The sequence below is a fragment of the Saccharomyces eubayanus genome, chromosome X (assembly GCF_001298625.1).
Source record: "Saccharomyces eubayanus strain FM1318 chromosome X, whole genome shotgun sequence".
Lineage (NCBI taxonomy): Eukaryota > Fungi > Ascomycota > Saccharomycetes > Saccharomycetales > Saccharomycetaceae > Saccharomyces > Saccharomyces eubayanus.
Window position 1 is genome coordinate 110,910 of NC_030985.1, and position 17,146 is coordinate 128,055.

A 17,146-nucleotide genomic window follows, 5' to 3' on the forward strand; every position below is an offset into this window, starting at 1 on the left:
TTCCTCTCTTTTTTCCGCTTCTTATACCCATTTAGCGTATATCCTCTCCTCTTCAGCAATACTCTCGAAAGATCTTAAACAACTAAAAACACGACTAATTAATAATTTAAATAACAAGACTTGTTAAGTATTGCGTTTCTATATAAAGTCGTTGGTTGGATTATAACTTTGAATATCGTTTTGGTGAAAGAAAAACATTTACTGTTTCCTAATGATAGAATCCGATTATTCTCTGCCGCCATATATCTTGGAAAAGAGCTCCACGACATGCATTTGTCTTTCTTGTAGAATATTTAGTTTGTCCATTAAACTTCTGTCAAATTCCAAGCACGTTTTCCAAGTCACGATATTTTGTTTTTCCATTAGTGTGCCGCTGAAGTGCGTGTCTGCTCTGAGACGCTGTAAGGACGCTTGGAATAATTCCTCCTTGATTTTGTTACATTGGAGGTTAAAAAGTTGCACACTGGCATTCAAAAATTTCAAGTCCGTCATTGCAGCGAAGTCTGGGACCTCTGGTATTTGTATACTTAAGCTCTTGGAACTTATTCCATACTTTTCCAACGGTATTGTACGCTGTGCCTGATTTCCTTCTGTTTGGGACAAACGCTCACTTTGTGCTTGGCTCTGAGCTGTCTTAGGTTTTTTGGGGAGATAGATCGAGTCCAACGATTCATTAACTGCATTCATTACAAAAAAATCCTTTTCTTTCGGTAGAGATTTTGATAACTCTTCTAACGATATGTCATCTTTTTTTCTTTTTTTAATTCCTTTAGGTTCTTTAATGGATAAATTTTCTATTTTAATTGTATCATCGTAGTTTTTATTAGAATTTTCATTCTTGAGGAAAAAGAGGTCTTTATTTCGATCATCTGTGTTGCTTATGTTTAGTTTCTCAACAATGTCTTTCAAAATAGTCCACCCTTCAGCGGTTTCCAAGGTTGCAGGTATCTCTTTAATGGGCGAGACTGCTCTTCGGTTTTGGTTTCTATTTTCGAATTTGTTCCTCGCATAATGTCGATACTCATGAGTGATAAAAGGAGACTGAAAATTCGATTGATGAGAGAGATTAGGAAAAACATTAACTTTGGGCAATTTAAACTGCTTGTATCTCATTTCTTCTCTGTTTTCTTCTGAGGAGTTTCTCCTCTCTTTTTTCGATCCTTCATTGTATTTATTGTCTTCCTCAGGACTACTGGAATTCGATGGTACTCTACAAAATTCCTCTCCGTCATCGTCACTCGAAACTGATCCCAAACGTGAATCTGGATCTTCACAGTGGGATTCACTATCGCTAGTTTTTTTATCCAAGGTTTCCCATATCTCTTCGAACTGCGGATTCGCATCCACTGTGTTTGAATTAGCCATTCTTACTTTTGAAGCTCCATCAGTTTCCTGGAATAAAGAATCTATGTCTGGATTTCCATGTTTCCTTTCCTTTTTGGATGAATAATTGTGACTTCGCTGGTAGCCTTTTAAGTTAAAGGATTTAAATATTGGTACCTTGCTCTTGGATGATATATTCATTTTCTTTCCTACTCCGAAACCATAAGGTTGCTGTTCATACGGTTTATTTTGCCTATGATGGACCTCAGATTTCGTAGGTATGCAGCTTGTTTCATGGGGTTCCTTTATTGTGGTCTTGAAAGTATGGCAGGATTTCTTTGGTTGGTAAGTATGTAAGCCTTTAATTTTCAAATTCTGATCGTATCGAAGTTTTTCTTCTTCATCAGTTAAGACAGAGTGTGCATGTACTACAGCTTTGAACAATTCCTCGCATTTGTCTGAATTTGTTTTATCTGGGTGAAGTAACCTGGCCAGTTTAAGATATGACTTGTGTACTTCTGAAGATGTGGCATTCGATGTTAGACCTAATATGGAGTAATATGTAGTTCTATCTAATATCGGTTCTAATACCTGGGACATAAGAACGGCAAAACACAGTACAGTAGGATATGATATGGACTAGTTCTTCGCTACGCTTTATATCGGATATCTGTAAGGCCATATATTCAAAGCCTCAAAACAGTTTAAAGGTATCGCCCGATGTTTTTAAGATGGCCGATTCGGATTCACAATGTCGAACGTAAAAAAAAATTTGATGGTAATTGTTAAAGAAGCACCTAAGTCTCAAATGCAGATTAAAACCAATATAAGATAAGTATAGATGTTTGTTGTCCCCATGCTTTATTGATATATTTTTTATTAAAAAAAGTAACTCCGATACGGGGAGTCGAACCCCGGTCTCCACGGTGAAAGCGTGATGTGATAGCCGTTACACTATATCGGAAGAATAGTAGTTGAAAATTACCATTTTGAAAAATAGGTGTGGAGTAAAAGCTGAACAAAAGAAGGCAGCTCTGTGACTACCCAACTATTCGAATTGGTGTGTTGTAGCTGTATTCAAACAAACGTCGCCGCTGCTTTAAAGAGTCATTAGTTTTTTCACATCCAAGTATTTTCCCTCTGTTGATAATGAGTAAGTTGATAATGAGTAAGTTGTAATAATTAAGAATATGTCGTTCTTTCTTAATCTATAAGAGAGGTGTATATAATACACGCTGATTGGTTATTTGGAACCCAATAATTCAGACATAATTCAGAATACGAACAATAAGTTATCATGTATAACTACTCTCCTTACACAAGCCAATTTATGTTCAATTAATAGGTCTTTATACTCATCTTAATTAAGAATTTTTGTTCCAGTTTCAACATAATCAATATCATATTAAAGAATTTTTTTTGACATAAAGAATGTTATGTCAAGAACCACCTATTCCAACATTATCTGTGGAGTGCATTTTCTTTACTTGTGAAGTTAGATAATGATCTTTGGGATTAAATTATTATTAATGTTATAATATTACGTATGATTATACGCAATATTATTCTCATGGGTTTTGGAATCCACAAAACGCAATCTGCAAGTTTCATGATATTGCGAATGATTCTGTTTTCTTTTTTATACTTTCCATCGATCATATTTCGATATCAGTGCTTGCCCTCCGGCTTCCATTAATTTCGATGACAGTTTGAATCTTGTCTTACTGTCCTATAATTCACGTCACCTATTAATACTGTATATAATAGTAATAAAGGGACGATAGCAGAATCTTGTTCCAACTTATTCGATAACCTGTCGTGATGTATTTTCATTTTGCTCATTTTTTAAATGACAATAGAACTCCGAAAATGGGCTAAAGTGCTCCCCTTAATGCTTTTCAGATGTATTGAAAAAGATCAATATCAAATTCAAGTTAGAATACAGGAAAACTGCGAACACAATATACTGCAAATATCCTAAATTTCCTTCATTGATATGCTATTTACAAGAATATTATGTCAAGGCGTGAAATTCACCAAGGGAACGGCTACACAGCCCAAACTCAGTCCAAAATCACTACCGAAAGGCAATTTGTATACCAATCTTTTAGTAACAACACTATATGGGACAGGCCTGGCATCTTTATATTTAGAATCAACTAGTTTGAAAAAGTCTAAGACGAAGCAAGGTCCTCCTGCTATTACAGAAGATGACGTTGTCGATATAGTCCACGATTCACCAAATAGGATATTCAAGCCAAAACTCAACACGCAAGAAGAGAAAAGACAAGATTTGCAACTAAGTGACTTTCGTAAAGTGGTTCATTCGTTAACATATGGCGATGTCTCACAATTCGCAATTGCCTGGGGGTTTCTTATGCAATTATCAAACCTTATCGGCAGTTCTTCTTTGGGGAGGAAATCTCTATTTTATAAGGGAAGTGTAGTTGGTGTCGTTGGGTTTCCATCCCTGATATATATGGCCCTTAGACTCAGAATGAAGCAATTGGAGAAAGCCGGAGTCCACTTTGAATGATCTGGGGAAGTGAAGGGTAAACAATCTTAAAAACTCGATAAATAATAAATGAATATTTCTATATGAATATGTAGGTTCTAAACATCCCATATACAATTAGACAAATACGCTTTTACTTTGTAGTTTAGTTATGTTTTTGAGCTACAATGAAGGCCTGCAAAATTGTAATATAGCATTCTCAACAGTCGACGAGACCAACTGCTTGTAAATGAACCGGGCTGCACTGGCCTCCAATTGATTTATCGTAGAGATTATAGAAAGTACCGGACAAACATTGGTAAAATATGTCACTATTACCAATGGCTAGAGTACCTTGCTTGGTTATTGACCAGCCACCAGCATAAATAGTACCAGCCTGTGGTGGAGGCCCATCAAATTGGAATTGCCTGTTTCCTACAATAGAACCTATTCTCCCCTTGGAATCAATGAGTACACCACCCTGCAATGTTATTTCCAAAGTACCTGCATTCTTGCAAGCTTGAACCTTAACTACAGTTACTTCGCTCGATTTCTTCGCTGGCTCTGATTTACTCTTTGAAGGGTCGAGCTTACTGCTGATGGATGAGGTAGTGGCTTGCACCTGGCCATCATGAATTTGTGATATGGCAGTTTTGGTTTTGGTCTTGGTTTTGGTCTTGATTTTAGTTGTGGTTGCGGTTGCAGTTGCGGTTGCAGTTGAGGTAGAAGTTTTGGACTTTGTAACAACATTCTTTGCTGTAGTTACTTGTAACTGACCGTCGCCTATTTGCGACACTATTTTTGACACTACCGAAGGCAACTTTTGTGTCGTTACTTGCACTTGGCCGTCATTAATTTGTGAAATGACATTCCTTTTGACTTTAACTTCACTTACAGTGAAAGGGACAACAGCAAGACCAAACGAAGTTCTGTAATCGGTTGTTGCGCCTGCCATTGTGGAACCTGGGGTTAGAGTTGCCCATGGTTCAGGCGGAGCATATGCGCTCAAAGCGATACTAGTTAATAAAGATGTTAAAAAGGCTTTCTTGTAATACATGTTGGGAGTTTCACTTGGCTAGTTGTTTATTGACTGTTAAGTTCTTGACAACCTCAGTTAATAAGATGTTAAAGTAAAAGTAAAGAATATGTGTAAAAGAACGTTTGGGTTGCAGGTGTCTTTTTCTACTGTTTTACAAAGAATATATTTTTGTGTAAAATCAAGAAGCGATTGAACCCAAAGTGTCCTTCTTGCACAAAATTTGAAGTTGTTTTGTGGTTTCAACGCTGATCATTTCTTTATTTCCCTTTTTTTTTGTATTTTTTTTCTTGAGTTACCTCATCGAAATTATTGTAAGAAAGCCTGACAGTTTTTATATACTTAAAAATCCGCCTAGTCACAAGAAAGCTGGCTAATGTTCAAGGAACAAGAATTTTGTGTATGAATAAGGAAATTCCAAGCTTACTTGGTTTTCTATCCAAACTGCAAATAAGGTGCGGGCACGGTAAAATGAAGGTCTTGAAGAAGCAATGAGTAGATTATCTTGGCCAGTCATTTCTATATTTCTCTGCAAAGTTGTCGCTGAAATATATGTGTTTCCTAACTTGGATCCCTGCTTTGTCCCATTTAGGCAAAATGTTTAAGGTACCCACTATAACGTCTACACAATGTGCGTGTTTTTCCGTATTCAGGAAAGCGCACCAAACTAGACTACAAGTTCGGTTTGAGTTAATTTCGTAATGGCGACAGATGCAAGGAACAGGAGAGATCAAAACCAACCGACGGGACCCAATACAAGAAATTACTATAATGAGCAAGCGCAGTAGAAAACAGTAACAGAAAAAAGGCTTGAGTGAACTTACCGTTATGGACAAAGCATGTCTTACCTAGTGAGCAACGCTGCAAACTGGTTCAAAGAATGTACTATGATATTGAACCAGCTATCCACCCGCAACAATACAGCAGTAACAAAGCAAAGAACGAAAGAGAATAACGGTTAACGAACATCCATTCTGCAAGCAAAAAAATATATACATCTTCATAAGTAAGCCCGCTAGTGTAAAGGTAAATTTAGATTCAAACCCAGGAAGGGTAAAAAGAGATTGGCTTGCTGCTGCAATTAGTGCAGGCATGTCCGACAGCTCCAGCACGCTGCTGCTTGCCGCGACCGACCAAGTAAGAGTCAGTCAGTCTACTTTTCCACCACTTTGCTTCCCCCCTCCTCCCCAATAGGGAGAGCTGCACAGTGCATATTCATACTTCCTACTATTTCAGAGAGGGGCTGAAATGGTAGTTATTAGTGCTACCAGTACTAAATGGTTCTACTACTTCCTCTTTAGGAAATTTTCCAAGACAAAAAAGGCTCATTTGTGCTCGCCGTCCGCAGTGATAGATCGTCAGCTCAGCCTAATTTTCCCATTTCTTTGCCGGATCGGGAAAAGTAATGATATTTGAACCTGCTTTTGCTAGGCGAAGGACCATGCTTTTTTGGCTAAATTTAGATTCCGGGCAGAATAAGAAAGATCCCAAAAAAGGAATGGTTGGTGAAAAAATTATTAGACTAAATGAAGCGAATCCTCGAGATATAAAAGCAAAGCTCGAACTTAATCAATAATGAGATTTATATCTTCATTGTTTTCGTATTTTATAGTCAAAAGGAAAGCATCAGAAAGATAATCATATTCCTCTTCCTACACTAATAAAACAACAATAATAAAAATGCAATATAAAAAGACTTTGGTCGCCTCTGCTTTGGCCGCTACTACATTGGCCGCTTACGCTCCATCCGAGCCATGGTCCACTTTGACTCCAACAGCTACTTACAGCGGAGGTATTACCGACTACGTTTCCACTTTCGGTATTGCCGTTCAACCAATCTCCACCACATCTTCTGCCGCTGCCACAGCCTCCTCCAAGGCTAAGAGAGCTGCTTCCCAAATCGGTGACGGCCAAATCCAAGCCGCCACTACCACCGCTGCTGTCTCCACCAAGACTACTGCCCCAGCTGTTTCTCAAATTGGTGACGGTCAAATCCAAGCTACCACCAAGACTACTGCCGCTGCTGTCTCCCAAATCGGTGATGGTCAAATCCAAGCCACCACCAAGACTACTTCAGCCAAGACCACTGCCGCTGCTGTTTCTCAAATTGGCGACGGTCAAATCCAAGCCACCACAAAGACCACTTCAGCTAAGACTACTGCCGCTGCCGTTTCTCAAATTGGTGATGGTCAAATTCAAGCCACCACCAAGACTACTGCCGCTGCTGTTTCTCAAATTGGTGACGGTCAAATTCAAGCTACCACAAAGACCACTTCNCTGCCGCTGCTGTTTCTCAAATTGGTGACGGTCAAATTCAAGCTACCACAAAGACCACTTCAGCTAAGACTACTGCCGCTGCCGTTTCTCAAATCGGTGATGGTCAAATTCAAGCCACCACCACTACTTTAGCTCCAAAGAGTACCGCTGCTGCCGTTTCTCAAATCGGTGACGGTCAAATCCAAGCTACCACCAAGACTACTGCCGCTGCTGTATCTCAAATCACTGACGGTCAAGTCCAAGCTACCACCAAAACCTCTACTACTCAAGCTGCCAGCCAAGTAAGTGACGGCCAAGTCCAAGCTACCACTGGTACTGCTACATCCACCTCCGCTGAAGCTTCTTCTACCTCTACTGACCCAGTCGATGCTGTTTCCTGTAAGAACTCGGGTACTTTGGAAATGAACTTGAAGGAAGGTATCTTAACTGACGGTAAGGGCAGAATCGGTTCCATTGTTGCCAACAGACAATTCCAATTCGATGGTCCACCACCACAAGCCGGTGCCATCTACGCTGCCGGCTGGTCCATCACCCCAGATGGTAACTTAGCTATCGGTGACAACGATGTCTTCTACCAATGTTTGTCTGGTACTTTCTACAACTTGTACGACGAACACATTGGTACTCAATGTACTCCAGTCCACTTAGAAGCTATTGATTTGATAGACTGTTAAACGAAAAACGATCAATTCAATTCTGATGACGTTTTTTTTTTTCGCATTGATTAGAAAGGAAGAAAAGTATCACATTTTTCTACCACTGCTCTAGTCGCATCCATTCCTTTGCATTTATCCTTCCCACGGTTAGCGTGGCTTTTTTTCCGGAAGCTTACGGTAATTCATATTTGATGTTCCCCCTCACAGTTGGTTCGTTTGGCAATGCTAATTTCTTTATTGCCATATATTATTTTCATAAATTATTTTCTTTATAACTAATTTTTCTGTATATCATAAATAAGTAATCTTATAAAATGTTGAAAGACTTTTTTAAAAAGGGTTCACAATCAAAATTAATGACATGAGAACACAGGAGTAAACCATTCCCTAAAGTGTATATTAAAGGTTGCATATATACGACTAAACTTATTTAAAGATCTTATCTAAGTAAAAGAAGAAACCTTCTTCAGAGAATCTTGAAAATGTAATATACAAATCTTTCGTACCGAATCTTTTTTTAAGAATTATAATCCTTTTTTCTCTCTCCATATCTTTTCCCTTATAAAAAAAAGCACAACACGTCAATTAGTGTGGCTGTTTTAACAATCGACCAAAGAAACAGCTTCCAAATGAATGGCGCTACATTGTTCGGCGACGTTTTCGTCGTACAAGTTGTAGAAGTTACCGGACAAACATTGGTAGAAGACGTCCTTGTCACCTAAGGCTAAGTAACCATCTTCGGTGATGGACCAACCGGCAGCGTAGATGGCACCGGCTTGTGGTGGTGGACCATCGAATTGGAATTGTCTGTTGGAAACAATGGAACCGATTCTGCCCTTACCGTCAGTCAAGACACCGTCCTTCAAGACCAATTCTAAAGTACCTGAGTTCTTACAAGAGCTGTCCTTCAAAGATGGAGTAGCAGCGCAAGAAGCGGAGGAAGAGGATTTAGAGGCAGCAGAGGAAGAGGACTTCACGGAACTGGTTGTGGCAGCGGTAGTTGATGCTTGAATTTGACCGTCAGTGACTTGAGCGGCAGCAACAGAGGAAGCAGCAGTAGTGGCTTGAACTTGGCCGTCACCGATTTGGGAGATAACGTCTCTCTTGGCCTTGGCGGAAGAAACAGCTTGAACGGCAATACCGAAAGTAGAAGTGTATTGGGTGGCACCGCAGGACATGGTGGCGGTTGGAGTCAAAGTGGACCATGGTTCACCTGGAGTGTAACCTTCAGCGGAGGCGGTGGCAGATAGGGCAGCGACGGAGGCAGCTAGGGCGACGTTCTTGAATTGCATATTAGATGTAAGTTTAGCGAGTGAAATAGTTTTTATGTGTCTTGTTTGTTTTACAATTTCTACTATCAAGGAAACGATGCTAAGAATGAGATAAACCCGCAACAAGTCAGATTGCCACTCTTTCTTGAATACTTATATACCGACTGTTTGAAGATGAAACCTTCGAGAATTTTTCACCCAGTGTCTCTCTGAGCTTGTTTCTTATTTTGTTTTTGTTTATGGACGTTTAGCTCGAACCGGCGCGAATTTTTTTGGCGCCCGACACGCCGGCCCGTTTCTTTTGGGCGACCGTGTCTCGACCGCAGCAAAAAGGGGAAAAAGAAAAAAAAAAGAAAGAGCAGGCGTCGGATTTGGCCGGCTAAAACCGCGTGGAATGCAAAAGAGCTAAATCAGGCACCGCGGAAGGACGCGGGTTGCCCTGCTGTACGAGCCGTTGATTTGCGGACACAAACGACGACGTATATAGGAGAGAGCACGTGATCGTCGAGCATCGCTGCTGGGAGAAAGTGCGGTGCACTGTTCTAGAGCTGGGAAGGGTTACCCGGGACTGACTTCCGGTTTGGATTTAAGGAATCTGTCAAGGGGAAAACAGTTTTCGTTTCGGGAAATACGTAAACAACGCCAAACGAAGGAAAACAAAATATACCGAGACTTAATTACTGCAAAACGGATCCCCGCAGGCAAAATTAGAGTTTATTCAATAACTATTTATAATGGCTGCTATTTACGACGCATTTTATCTGATCAGTCATTACGTAGTGTGGACGTGGTGAAAACGAAAGCGAGAGAGAGAAAAGAAAAGGCAGCCTCGAAAATGCAGACGGGCGTTGTCGTCGTCGTCCAACCCCTCTAACACCTACTAAATGTCTGATAATTCAAGGGTCTTGCAAATTCTTTGCTGTTTCGCGACATCAAACCATTCCAACTCTACAAAGTTAGAATGCGGGTGCTTATCTTGAACCAAGCGCGTTTGTAGTTCGCCCGCGGCCATGTCTCCCAAATACATTTTCTTGGATGTCGATTCTGGTAGACACAAAGTCACGTTAAGATAGCTTTTACTGTGCAATTTTTTCAGGAACTGTTGTATGCCGGCCATGCGATGTTGTGAAATCTCGTATTTTAAATCGTTAGACAACATGTCTAGGGTATTCATCAACTTTTGGTCACGGCCCGTTTCATGAACTTCCCTATTATTGAAAACCATGATTTGTTTGGCGTATTCAATTCGAGTGTGGTCGTTCGTATCTACGTACGCGCTCGTGGAGGCTAGCCTGGCACAAGTTTGCAGTGTGACTCTATATTCTTGTTCTTCATCTTGGAACACGTAGGGACCAACGGTTTCCAGGTTTTCCAAGAAGGTTTCCCATCCGTCCCAGTGTTTGTTTATCATCCCCATGAAAGTACCAAACGGGCCAGCCTGGCCGTTACCGTCTCTTCCGGTCACCACTATACCCAGTAAGTCGTCAACGTTCAGTTCATCCAAGATTTGGTTAATGGCACCCACGACTCTCTTGCGGTAACCTTCTCCGTCAGCGTGTGACACGTTCAAACAAACTATAAGCTTCAATGGCGTTTCCTTTTGCGATTTTTTCCATGGCATTTGAAGGTTATTGGAATGCGCTGCTACCGTACCGAGAGGCACTCTAAATGCAGATATTATGTCCTCACGAAGAAGCTCCTCTACTGTCGTGACAACTTCACATAATGGTAGCCCCTCCAGCGACGCATTTTCCAAGCAATATTTCCATTTTGCGAGTAACCATTTTTCGCAATGTTCACTAAATCTCAAGTATATTTCAGGTATATTGGTGCTTTTCAAATTACAAAGTAATACCTTCTCGTTGAATTTAATTACCTGGCAAAACTGGTCCCTGGGGATCTTACCCAAAATCTTCATGTCCTCGTAATCGAACAAAACTAAGAATTTGGTGAATAGTATTGCAACGTTGTTGTTTACCCATTGCTCACCGTCATCAGAATACATTATTTTGTCAAACAAGATCAAATTGCCGAATTGTTTATTTTTGTCCACGTTAGTTTCGATATATTGGTCAATGCTCTCTTTCCAAAGTTTTCCTCTTTCTTCTGGCTCTTGGCCGTTCATATAGTCCACATCTTGCAAAATCTCTAAATCAATAGCATTATCGTTCAGATCTGTTTCTGGGAACTTCACGTTGACCATCAAATCTGCCTTTTCCGTTGTACTAAACCATGCTTCAGCCGCGCATTCATCTGTTTCATCATGATCATCCCATCCATCACCTCCCAGACTGAGAGGTTCAGTAAAAATTGGTTCATTGATGAACGGTGAGCTCAATAATGGGCTATCCAGGTAACTAGCAGCTTCAAAGCGTTCGCTGTTTGATAATTGTGGCGTTCTGAATCCATCACATGAAATATCTGCCGTACGAATCAATTGTTCACGTGGGGTAAACTGAGGTAACTCACCAGTAACGCTTCTCGCGGATTTCAAATCAATCCATTGCTGTTGCATGTCCGATGATGGGCTATTATCACGAGCGCCTGCGCCCGTTAAGAGTTTAGATACCATTTCTGGAACAATATCTTTGTCCTTTGGCTTACTAATTTCACCGCATATTTTACATTCGGGAAACTTGCCTTGGAAATATAGAGTTTCAAACAACATCAAATAACAATTATAATGACTGGTGTGTGAACATGTAGATTCTACAACTTTTTCACCGGTAAATGTGGAACTGATATTCTCCTCACAGATCAAGCATTTCTCCCCTACATATCTTTTTGGACCGGATTGTGAATTGCACTTCTTTATATTTCTTTCCAAATTCATTATGAATGTTGGCGAATCTTCTTCATAACATGAATCTCCATCGATGCAGTAGTCTTCATCCACAACCATTAAATTGACATCTGAAAAGTTATCACACATTGTGGTGGAATCAGAAATCGATTCTCGGAGTAAACTACTTGTCAAATTTGTGCCTTTTATGTTGAATTTGTTGTTGCATACAATATTAACTGGTGAGTGTAAAGCGGTTAACTGACCTGTTTTTGAAAGGCCAGATACCACTGATCCCGCTGTCCTCTTCAAACTAGGCGGGGGAGATATTGGTTTAGAAAGATTAAGTGGTTTAGGTATATTGCCCCTCTTAGACATCATTAGACCAAAATTCGGGGTAAACTGGCTATCTTCCACATCTCCAAACCTGGGTTCTTGTTGGTTCTTAAGATCTGGCGTTTTTCTGAAAACTCTTCCAGACAAACCTCTTAAAAATTTTTTAGGTGGTGATCTTTCAATATCACGATCACCGCTTGGTGGAGTGTGTAATTTTTTTTCAAATGTGAATCTTGTTGGCGTTTTCATTAATATACCGCTTTCCTTTACCTTCACCGAGTTATCTATTGGCTCTAGAGACATTCGTTATAAATAAGAACTAAATAAGAGACATAAAAGCAAAGTTGTGGGAACCACAAATTGTTAACCAATAATTTAATATAATATACGTCCTCGAGCCAAGAGAACAAACAGAGATAAATCCATCTCCTTTTAATAATCTGAATATATTATTTATACCATGAAGCAAGATACCTTCGCATTTGAAACTTCTTCGGTGCGATGGCATTGCCTATTTCCTTTTCGGGTAGTTTTCTGTGGAATGACCGCATGTAAAAAAACACATCGCAGAAAAAACATGGACATGCAAACAAAAGAAAGTAGCATTCTGAAACGGTTGTGTCCCTTCTGCTTGCCTAACAAACCAAAAGAGGAAACTGACACACACACATTATTTCCTCACTAGGAAATTTAAAGAACAAATTGAAAAAGCCTTTTCGGTTCCTCCCACAGTAGTAAAAGTAAGAGGGCTCTCTTTTTTTCCCCTGAGAAGATGGACAGCCTTAGATAAGAGAATCATCCATCTACTTGTGGGTCGATATCCCATTGAATTTTGGTCACTGCATGTAATCTCTCCAAAATGTCACCTATAGGTGTGAATAAACCAAACTGTCTCTGTTCACCATCATATGAATGCAACATACCTACAATTCCTAAACCTGGCCGATCTTCTAACTTGGTTAAAATCCATGCACCGGAATCTCCAGCACTTGCAAATAATGGAGTTGGAGATGCCACAACAAATTCGCTACTTTGCAATTTTCCGTCCGCCCAATAAACCAATTTCGTAGAATTCAGTTGGCCGGAAGTGTAACGTGTAGAAGCACCTATTTTAAACACCTTCATACCAGGCTTCATTTTGAAAATTTTTCGTTTGACATGTAAATTTTGAAATCTCAAAGTTGGATCAGGCAAGGAATTTGATTCATTACCTAAAGTATTCTGACATTTAAACGACGAATTCACTTTGATGATAGCAAAATCTGACAATCGGTGATCAACGATGGCTCTTTCGCCCCAAACAACCCGCCCGAACTTGTTTGATTTCTGCCATTTTAGATTCTGATCTATTCTTTGCACTTCTTCCAAGAAGGCGGTTTTTTCTACCGAATCATCAGGGTATCTGTCGGATTCTTTTGCTAAAACCTTCTTATATGAAGTCTGTAAAACATTAGATGGTACCGACACGTTTGGATAATCCTGCTTTTCCGACAATACAACATGGGCGCATGTAATGGCGAACGAGCAGTTTGCAAACTGCGAGAATTTCGTATCAATCCCAGTCTGCGGAAAAAGATAACCTCCCAACGTTCCTGTTACTTTTGTGCTTGTTTCTGTGGATAGAGACATGGAAATAGGCAGTTCCAATGGATTTTCTGAAACTGCGTATGGGGGCGAAAACTGGAACTTGACGGGAGCCATTGGGCCAACATCGGGCTCTGTATGAGATGGAATACTTTCTACTGCAGATGCAGCCTTTTTGATGTAATCTTTCACACAGTACAAGTGTACGTCTGGGAACAACGAGTAGAGAACTTTTATCATCTCGTAGTGCTCATGCTGTAAATTAGGCAAACCAAACATTATTGTGAGAATGGAACTTTTGGGGGTTATCCCTCTTAATATGGGTGCTATAAAAGCACCTTCTTGATCAGAAATAATAGAGGAGTCCATCTTGGCCAACTCATTCAAAATTAAATCTAATTTGTCCATACTTGGCAAGTTGCAATGACCGTCGATACAGAAAACTGACAAGCACGGCAGAACTCCTGACTCCAATATAAAGTCATCATCGGTAATTAAGTTTAATTTCTTCAAAAAAAAATAAAATCTTCTTAATAAAATCGACCTCGAATTGGAAAATGCATCAGACACTAACAAGTTGTCTAAGAAATGTAGAACAATTTTATTAATCTTTCGTAATGCGGAAGATTTTTCAACACTTATCCTATATGGAATCCTGTCTTTTATCGTCGGTAAAAATTCTTTAAAGTACTCGATGGCTTCAATGACTGCTCTTGAGATACTGATGACGTCTTGATGAATATCATCCATTATGTCCACTAAATTGTCCTCCAATTCCGACAGGCTTTTATGGACATTATCTAAAGTGATAGCTCTTCTTGAACTGAAAGTATTTTCCCGCACACCGCCTGAAGTAGCTAATGTCGTAGGAGCCAGAGGGCTAACATCTGAAGCTTTCTGTTCGTCCTGAGATTCCTCCTCTTTAACGGGATTCAAAAAACTAACTGCCCTTAATGGTTTCCCGACATCCACGAACCCCTGTAAGTTCTTGGTATTCTTAGACCCGCTATTCCCACTACTATGACTACGCATTCCTGATGTGGCTATACTGGAAGAGGCACCTGTTCCAGAAGTTAACCTGCTTCTGGAAAATATAGACGACGATTGTATAGACGAGTCAAAAGTAGTGGACACATCATCACTGGCCGTATTCGCAGTGGGAAGATCGCCATATTTGGGATCTAATGCTTCCTCATTTCCGGTTAGATAACTGGATGAACTTTCTATTACGTTTTCTTCAGCGTCTGCAGACTCTGTATTGTCTTTCTCTTTCTCCTTTTTCTCTTTCTCCTTTTTCTTGTTCAAAGCAAAAAATCTAGCCATTACTATATCGAGTCATACACTAGTAGTCAGAAAAAGCCGAGATGAATGAGAATATCACGAGCGTTTATAGAATATCTATTGCTTGTTTTATCTTTTCCATGCTTTATGGTCGCAATTCCAAGCTTTCAATTTTTTCGCTGAAAAGCAATTCCGCGGCGGCGCTTTTCCAAAGCACTTATAATTAGTTTGGAGGATTATTACAAAGAATAATGCTATAAATGTAAATATAAAATCATGAATGCTGTGTTCCATGATTTTAGTGTTTCAAGCTGCATCTATTAGTAGTAGAAACACATGATGCATAGAAAACATGGAAAAGCCTTTAAAATTTGTCTTCGAGCGGAGAATCGTTAAGCAGCTGGTGAAGTTTAGTTGAGCTTTGAGAAAGTTCACCCACTTGACTTGTACCCTTCTCTTTATACGTACTTACTGCAGGAATGTTTGCATTGATTTTGGTGACCTTTGTACCATAAGCCCTAGGCTCCAATTTGATCAAAGTATGTAGTGGGATTGACATCCAAGGAGATTCCTCTTGTGGGACGTTCATAAAGTATGCATATATGCACCGAAGCACAGCTTGATGGGTTATAATTAGCACATTCTCTTGACGTTCAAGTTCCATAATGACGGGCTCTAAACGAATCACAACATCTCTGTATGATTCTCCGCCTCGGTACCTATACTCGTACTTGTCATTGTCACGAGCTTTGAAGTCTTCAGGATATTTTTTCTCAATCTCTTCGTAAGTCATACCATCACAGACACCAGCATCTAGTTCGTCCAAAGCTTTCCATTGCAATTTCTTGTAAGGGAGGTACTTGGCCGTTTGCTGTGTTCTCTTCAGAGTAGACGTCCATGCTGTCAACTTCACATCCCCTGCACTCTCCTTCACCAAATGCCTTAACTTTTTGGCATATTGAAAGCCCCTTTCAGATAATGATGAGTCCCCACCAATCTTTTTCTCTACGTTATAAATGGATTCACCATGTCTGGATAACCAGATACATTTTGGTTTAGGACGAATATTCATAACATAGAATACAATCCTACTTTCCAAATAAGTTCTGATCTTATTTATTATTACTTCCTCGACAATATTGACCAGTTTGACAAACGTCATGTCTCTGTCTGTCTGCGCGTCTAATGGCTCATAAAATCTTTCGTATTGTGCAATCCGGTTTAAGAAATCAGCTTCCGCTACGCAAGGTTCAAAATCCTCATAGTCTGGTGAAGTGCTGCCGATATCCTTGGCATTACTTACAATAGATTCATAATCATTGCACCAGCTCTCCAAAAACATTGGTTGGATCGCATTTTTTTCACACACGTCTTTAAGCCAATTTCTTCTTTCGCGTGTACTATTAGTAGCATCAAATACCGCTACAGAACCGTTTTCTTTTTCAAACCAATCCAAAATATCTTTCATAGCATTTTGGGCGGCCAATTCTCTGAGTTTAAAACCATTGGCATTATCAAAATTAAAAAACTCAGCATCTATAGGAACATTCCCACTTACGTCTCTTCTATAGTTACCCACATTAAAACACTTGGCCTTTATGGATAACCAAGACAAGTATCTAATGATTTTTTGGGAGATGAAAGACTTCCCCCTCGCGGGTAAACCAACCATTATCACGCATACCTTGATATCGTTATCATTAGAAAGAGTACTGTAACCCATATTTCTTGTTCTTAGTGTGGATTTGTGATATTGTATAATATAGGCGTCCTTAAGTTTTTGAGCCCCCTTTCCCTTTTTTTACCAAACGTGGTTAGAGAATCTGAAAATTAAATGGAAACGAAAACGATAAGTTGGCGTTGTACTAATACACTAAATAGAGCACCTATTAAAGTTTACAAACCAACGGTCTCAAAATATGGCCCTTTATAGGGAAGTGCATTCTAGGGATAGGAATAGATTTGCATCGGCATATTAACGGGCTACGATTTTTACACAGAAAATCCAAAAAAAAAAAAATAAAGGACCGAGATTTACCAGATCAAGAACGTTTCCATATTAACCAATCCTTATCATCTTAATAGAAAGTATTATAATATGAGCAA

General features: G+C 39.7%; 7 protein-coding genes and 1 non-coding gene across 8 annotated transcripts; 1 reads left to right on the forward strand and 7 right to left on the reverse strand.

Moving 5' to 3' along the window:
* Positions 1 to 225: 225 nt before the first annotated feature.
* On the reverse strand, positions 226 to 1,923 carry JJJ2 (Jjj2p; the record flags this gene model as incomplete). Its single annotated transcript, XM_018365971.1, has 1 exon — positions 226 to 1,923. The coding sequence occupies one exon, from the start codon at positions 1,921 to 1,923 to the stop codon at positions 226 to 228; it is 1,698 nt and encodes a 565-aa protein (XP_018221177.1).
* Positions 1,924 to 2,215: 292 nt separating this feature from the next.
* DI49_2866 lies at positions 2,216 to 2,287 on the reverse strand. The gene has a single exon. It is a non-coding gene; the product is annotated as a tRNA-Glu (tRNA).
* A 1,032-nt stretch (positions 2,288 to 3,319) lies between these two features.
* FMP33 (Fmp33p) lies at positions 3,320 to 3,859 on the forward strand (the record flags this gene model as incomplete). The annotated part of the gene is made up of 1 exon (XM_018365972.1): positions 3,320 to 3,859. The coding sequence occupies one exon, from the start codon at positions 3,320 to 3,322 to the stop codon at positions 3,857 to 3,859; it is 540 nt and encodes a 179-aa protein (XP_018221178.1).
* Positions 3,860 to 4,037: 178 nt separating this feature from the next.
* Positions 4,038 to 4,874, reverse strand: PIR5 (beta-1,3-glucan linked protein; the record flags this gene model as incomplete). The annotated part of the gene is made up of 1 exon (XM_018365973.1): positions 4,038 to 4,874. One exon carries the CDS (start codon positions 4,872 to 4,874, stop codon positions 4,038 to 4,040), a length of 837 nt encoding a protein of 278 aa, XP_018221179.1.
* Positions 4,875 to 8,385: 3,511 nt separating this feature from the next.
* On the reverse strand, positions 8,386 to 9,078 carry CIS3 (Cis3p; the record flags this gene model as incomplete). Its single annotated transcript, XM_018365974.1, has 1 exon — positions 8,386 to 9,078. The coding sequence occupies one exon, from the start codon at positions 9,076 to 9,078 to the stop codon at positions 8,386 to 8,388; it is 693 nt and encodes a 230-aa protein (XP_018221180.1).
* Positions 9,079 to 9,937: 859 nt separating this feature from the next.
* FAR1 (cyclin-dependent protein serine/threonine kinase inhibiting protein FAR1) lies at positions 9,938 to 12,478 on the reverse strand (the record flags this gene model as incomplete). The annotated part of the gene is made up of 1 exon (XM_018365975.1): positions 9,938 to 12,478. One exon carries the CDS (start codon positions 12,476 to 12,478, stop codon positions 9,938 to 9,940), a length of 2,541 nt encoding a protein of 846 aa, XP_018221181.1.
* Positions 12,479 to 12,970: 492 nt separating this feature from the next.
* Positions 12,971 to 15,082, reverse strand: SSY5 (Ssy5p; the record flags this gene model as incomplete). Its single annotated transcript, XM_018365976.1, has 1 exon — positions 12,971 to 15,082. One exon carries the CDS (start codon positions 15,080 to 15,082, stop codon positions 12,971 to 12,973), a length of 2,112 nt encoding a protein of 703 aa, XP_018221182.1.
* A 322-nt stretch (positions 15,083 to 15,404) lies between these two features.
* Positions 15,405 to 16,763, reverse strand: FBP26 (fructose-2,6-bisphosphatase; the record flags this gene model as incomplete). The annotated part of the gene is made up of 1 exon (XM_018365977.1): positions 15,405 to 16,763. The coding sequence occupies one exon, from the start codon at positions 16,761 to 16,763 to the stop codon at positions 15,405 to 15,407; it is 1,359 nt and encodes a 452-aa protein (XP_018221183.1).
* Between the last annotated feature and the right edge of the window lie 383 nt (positions 16,764 to 17,146).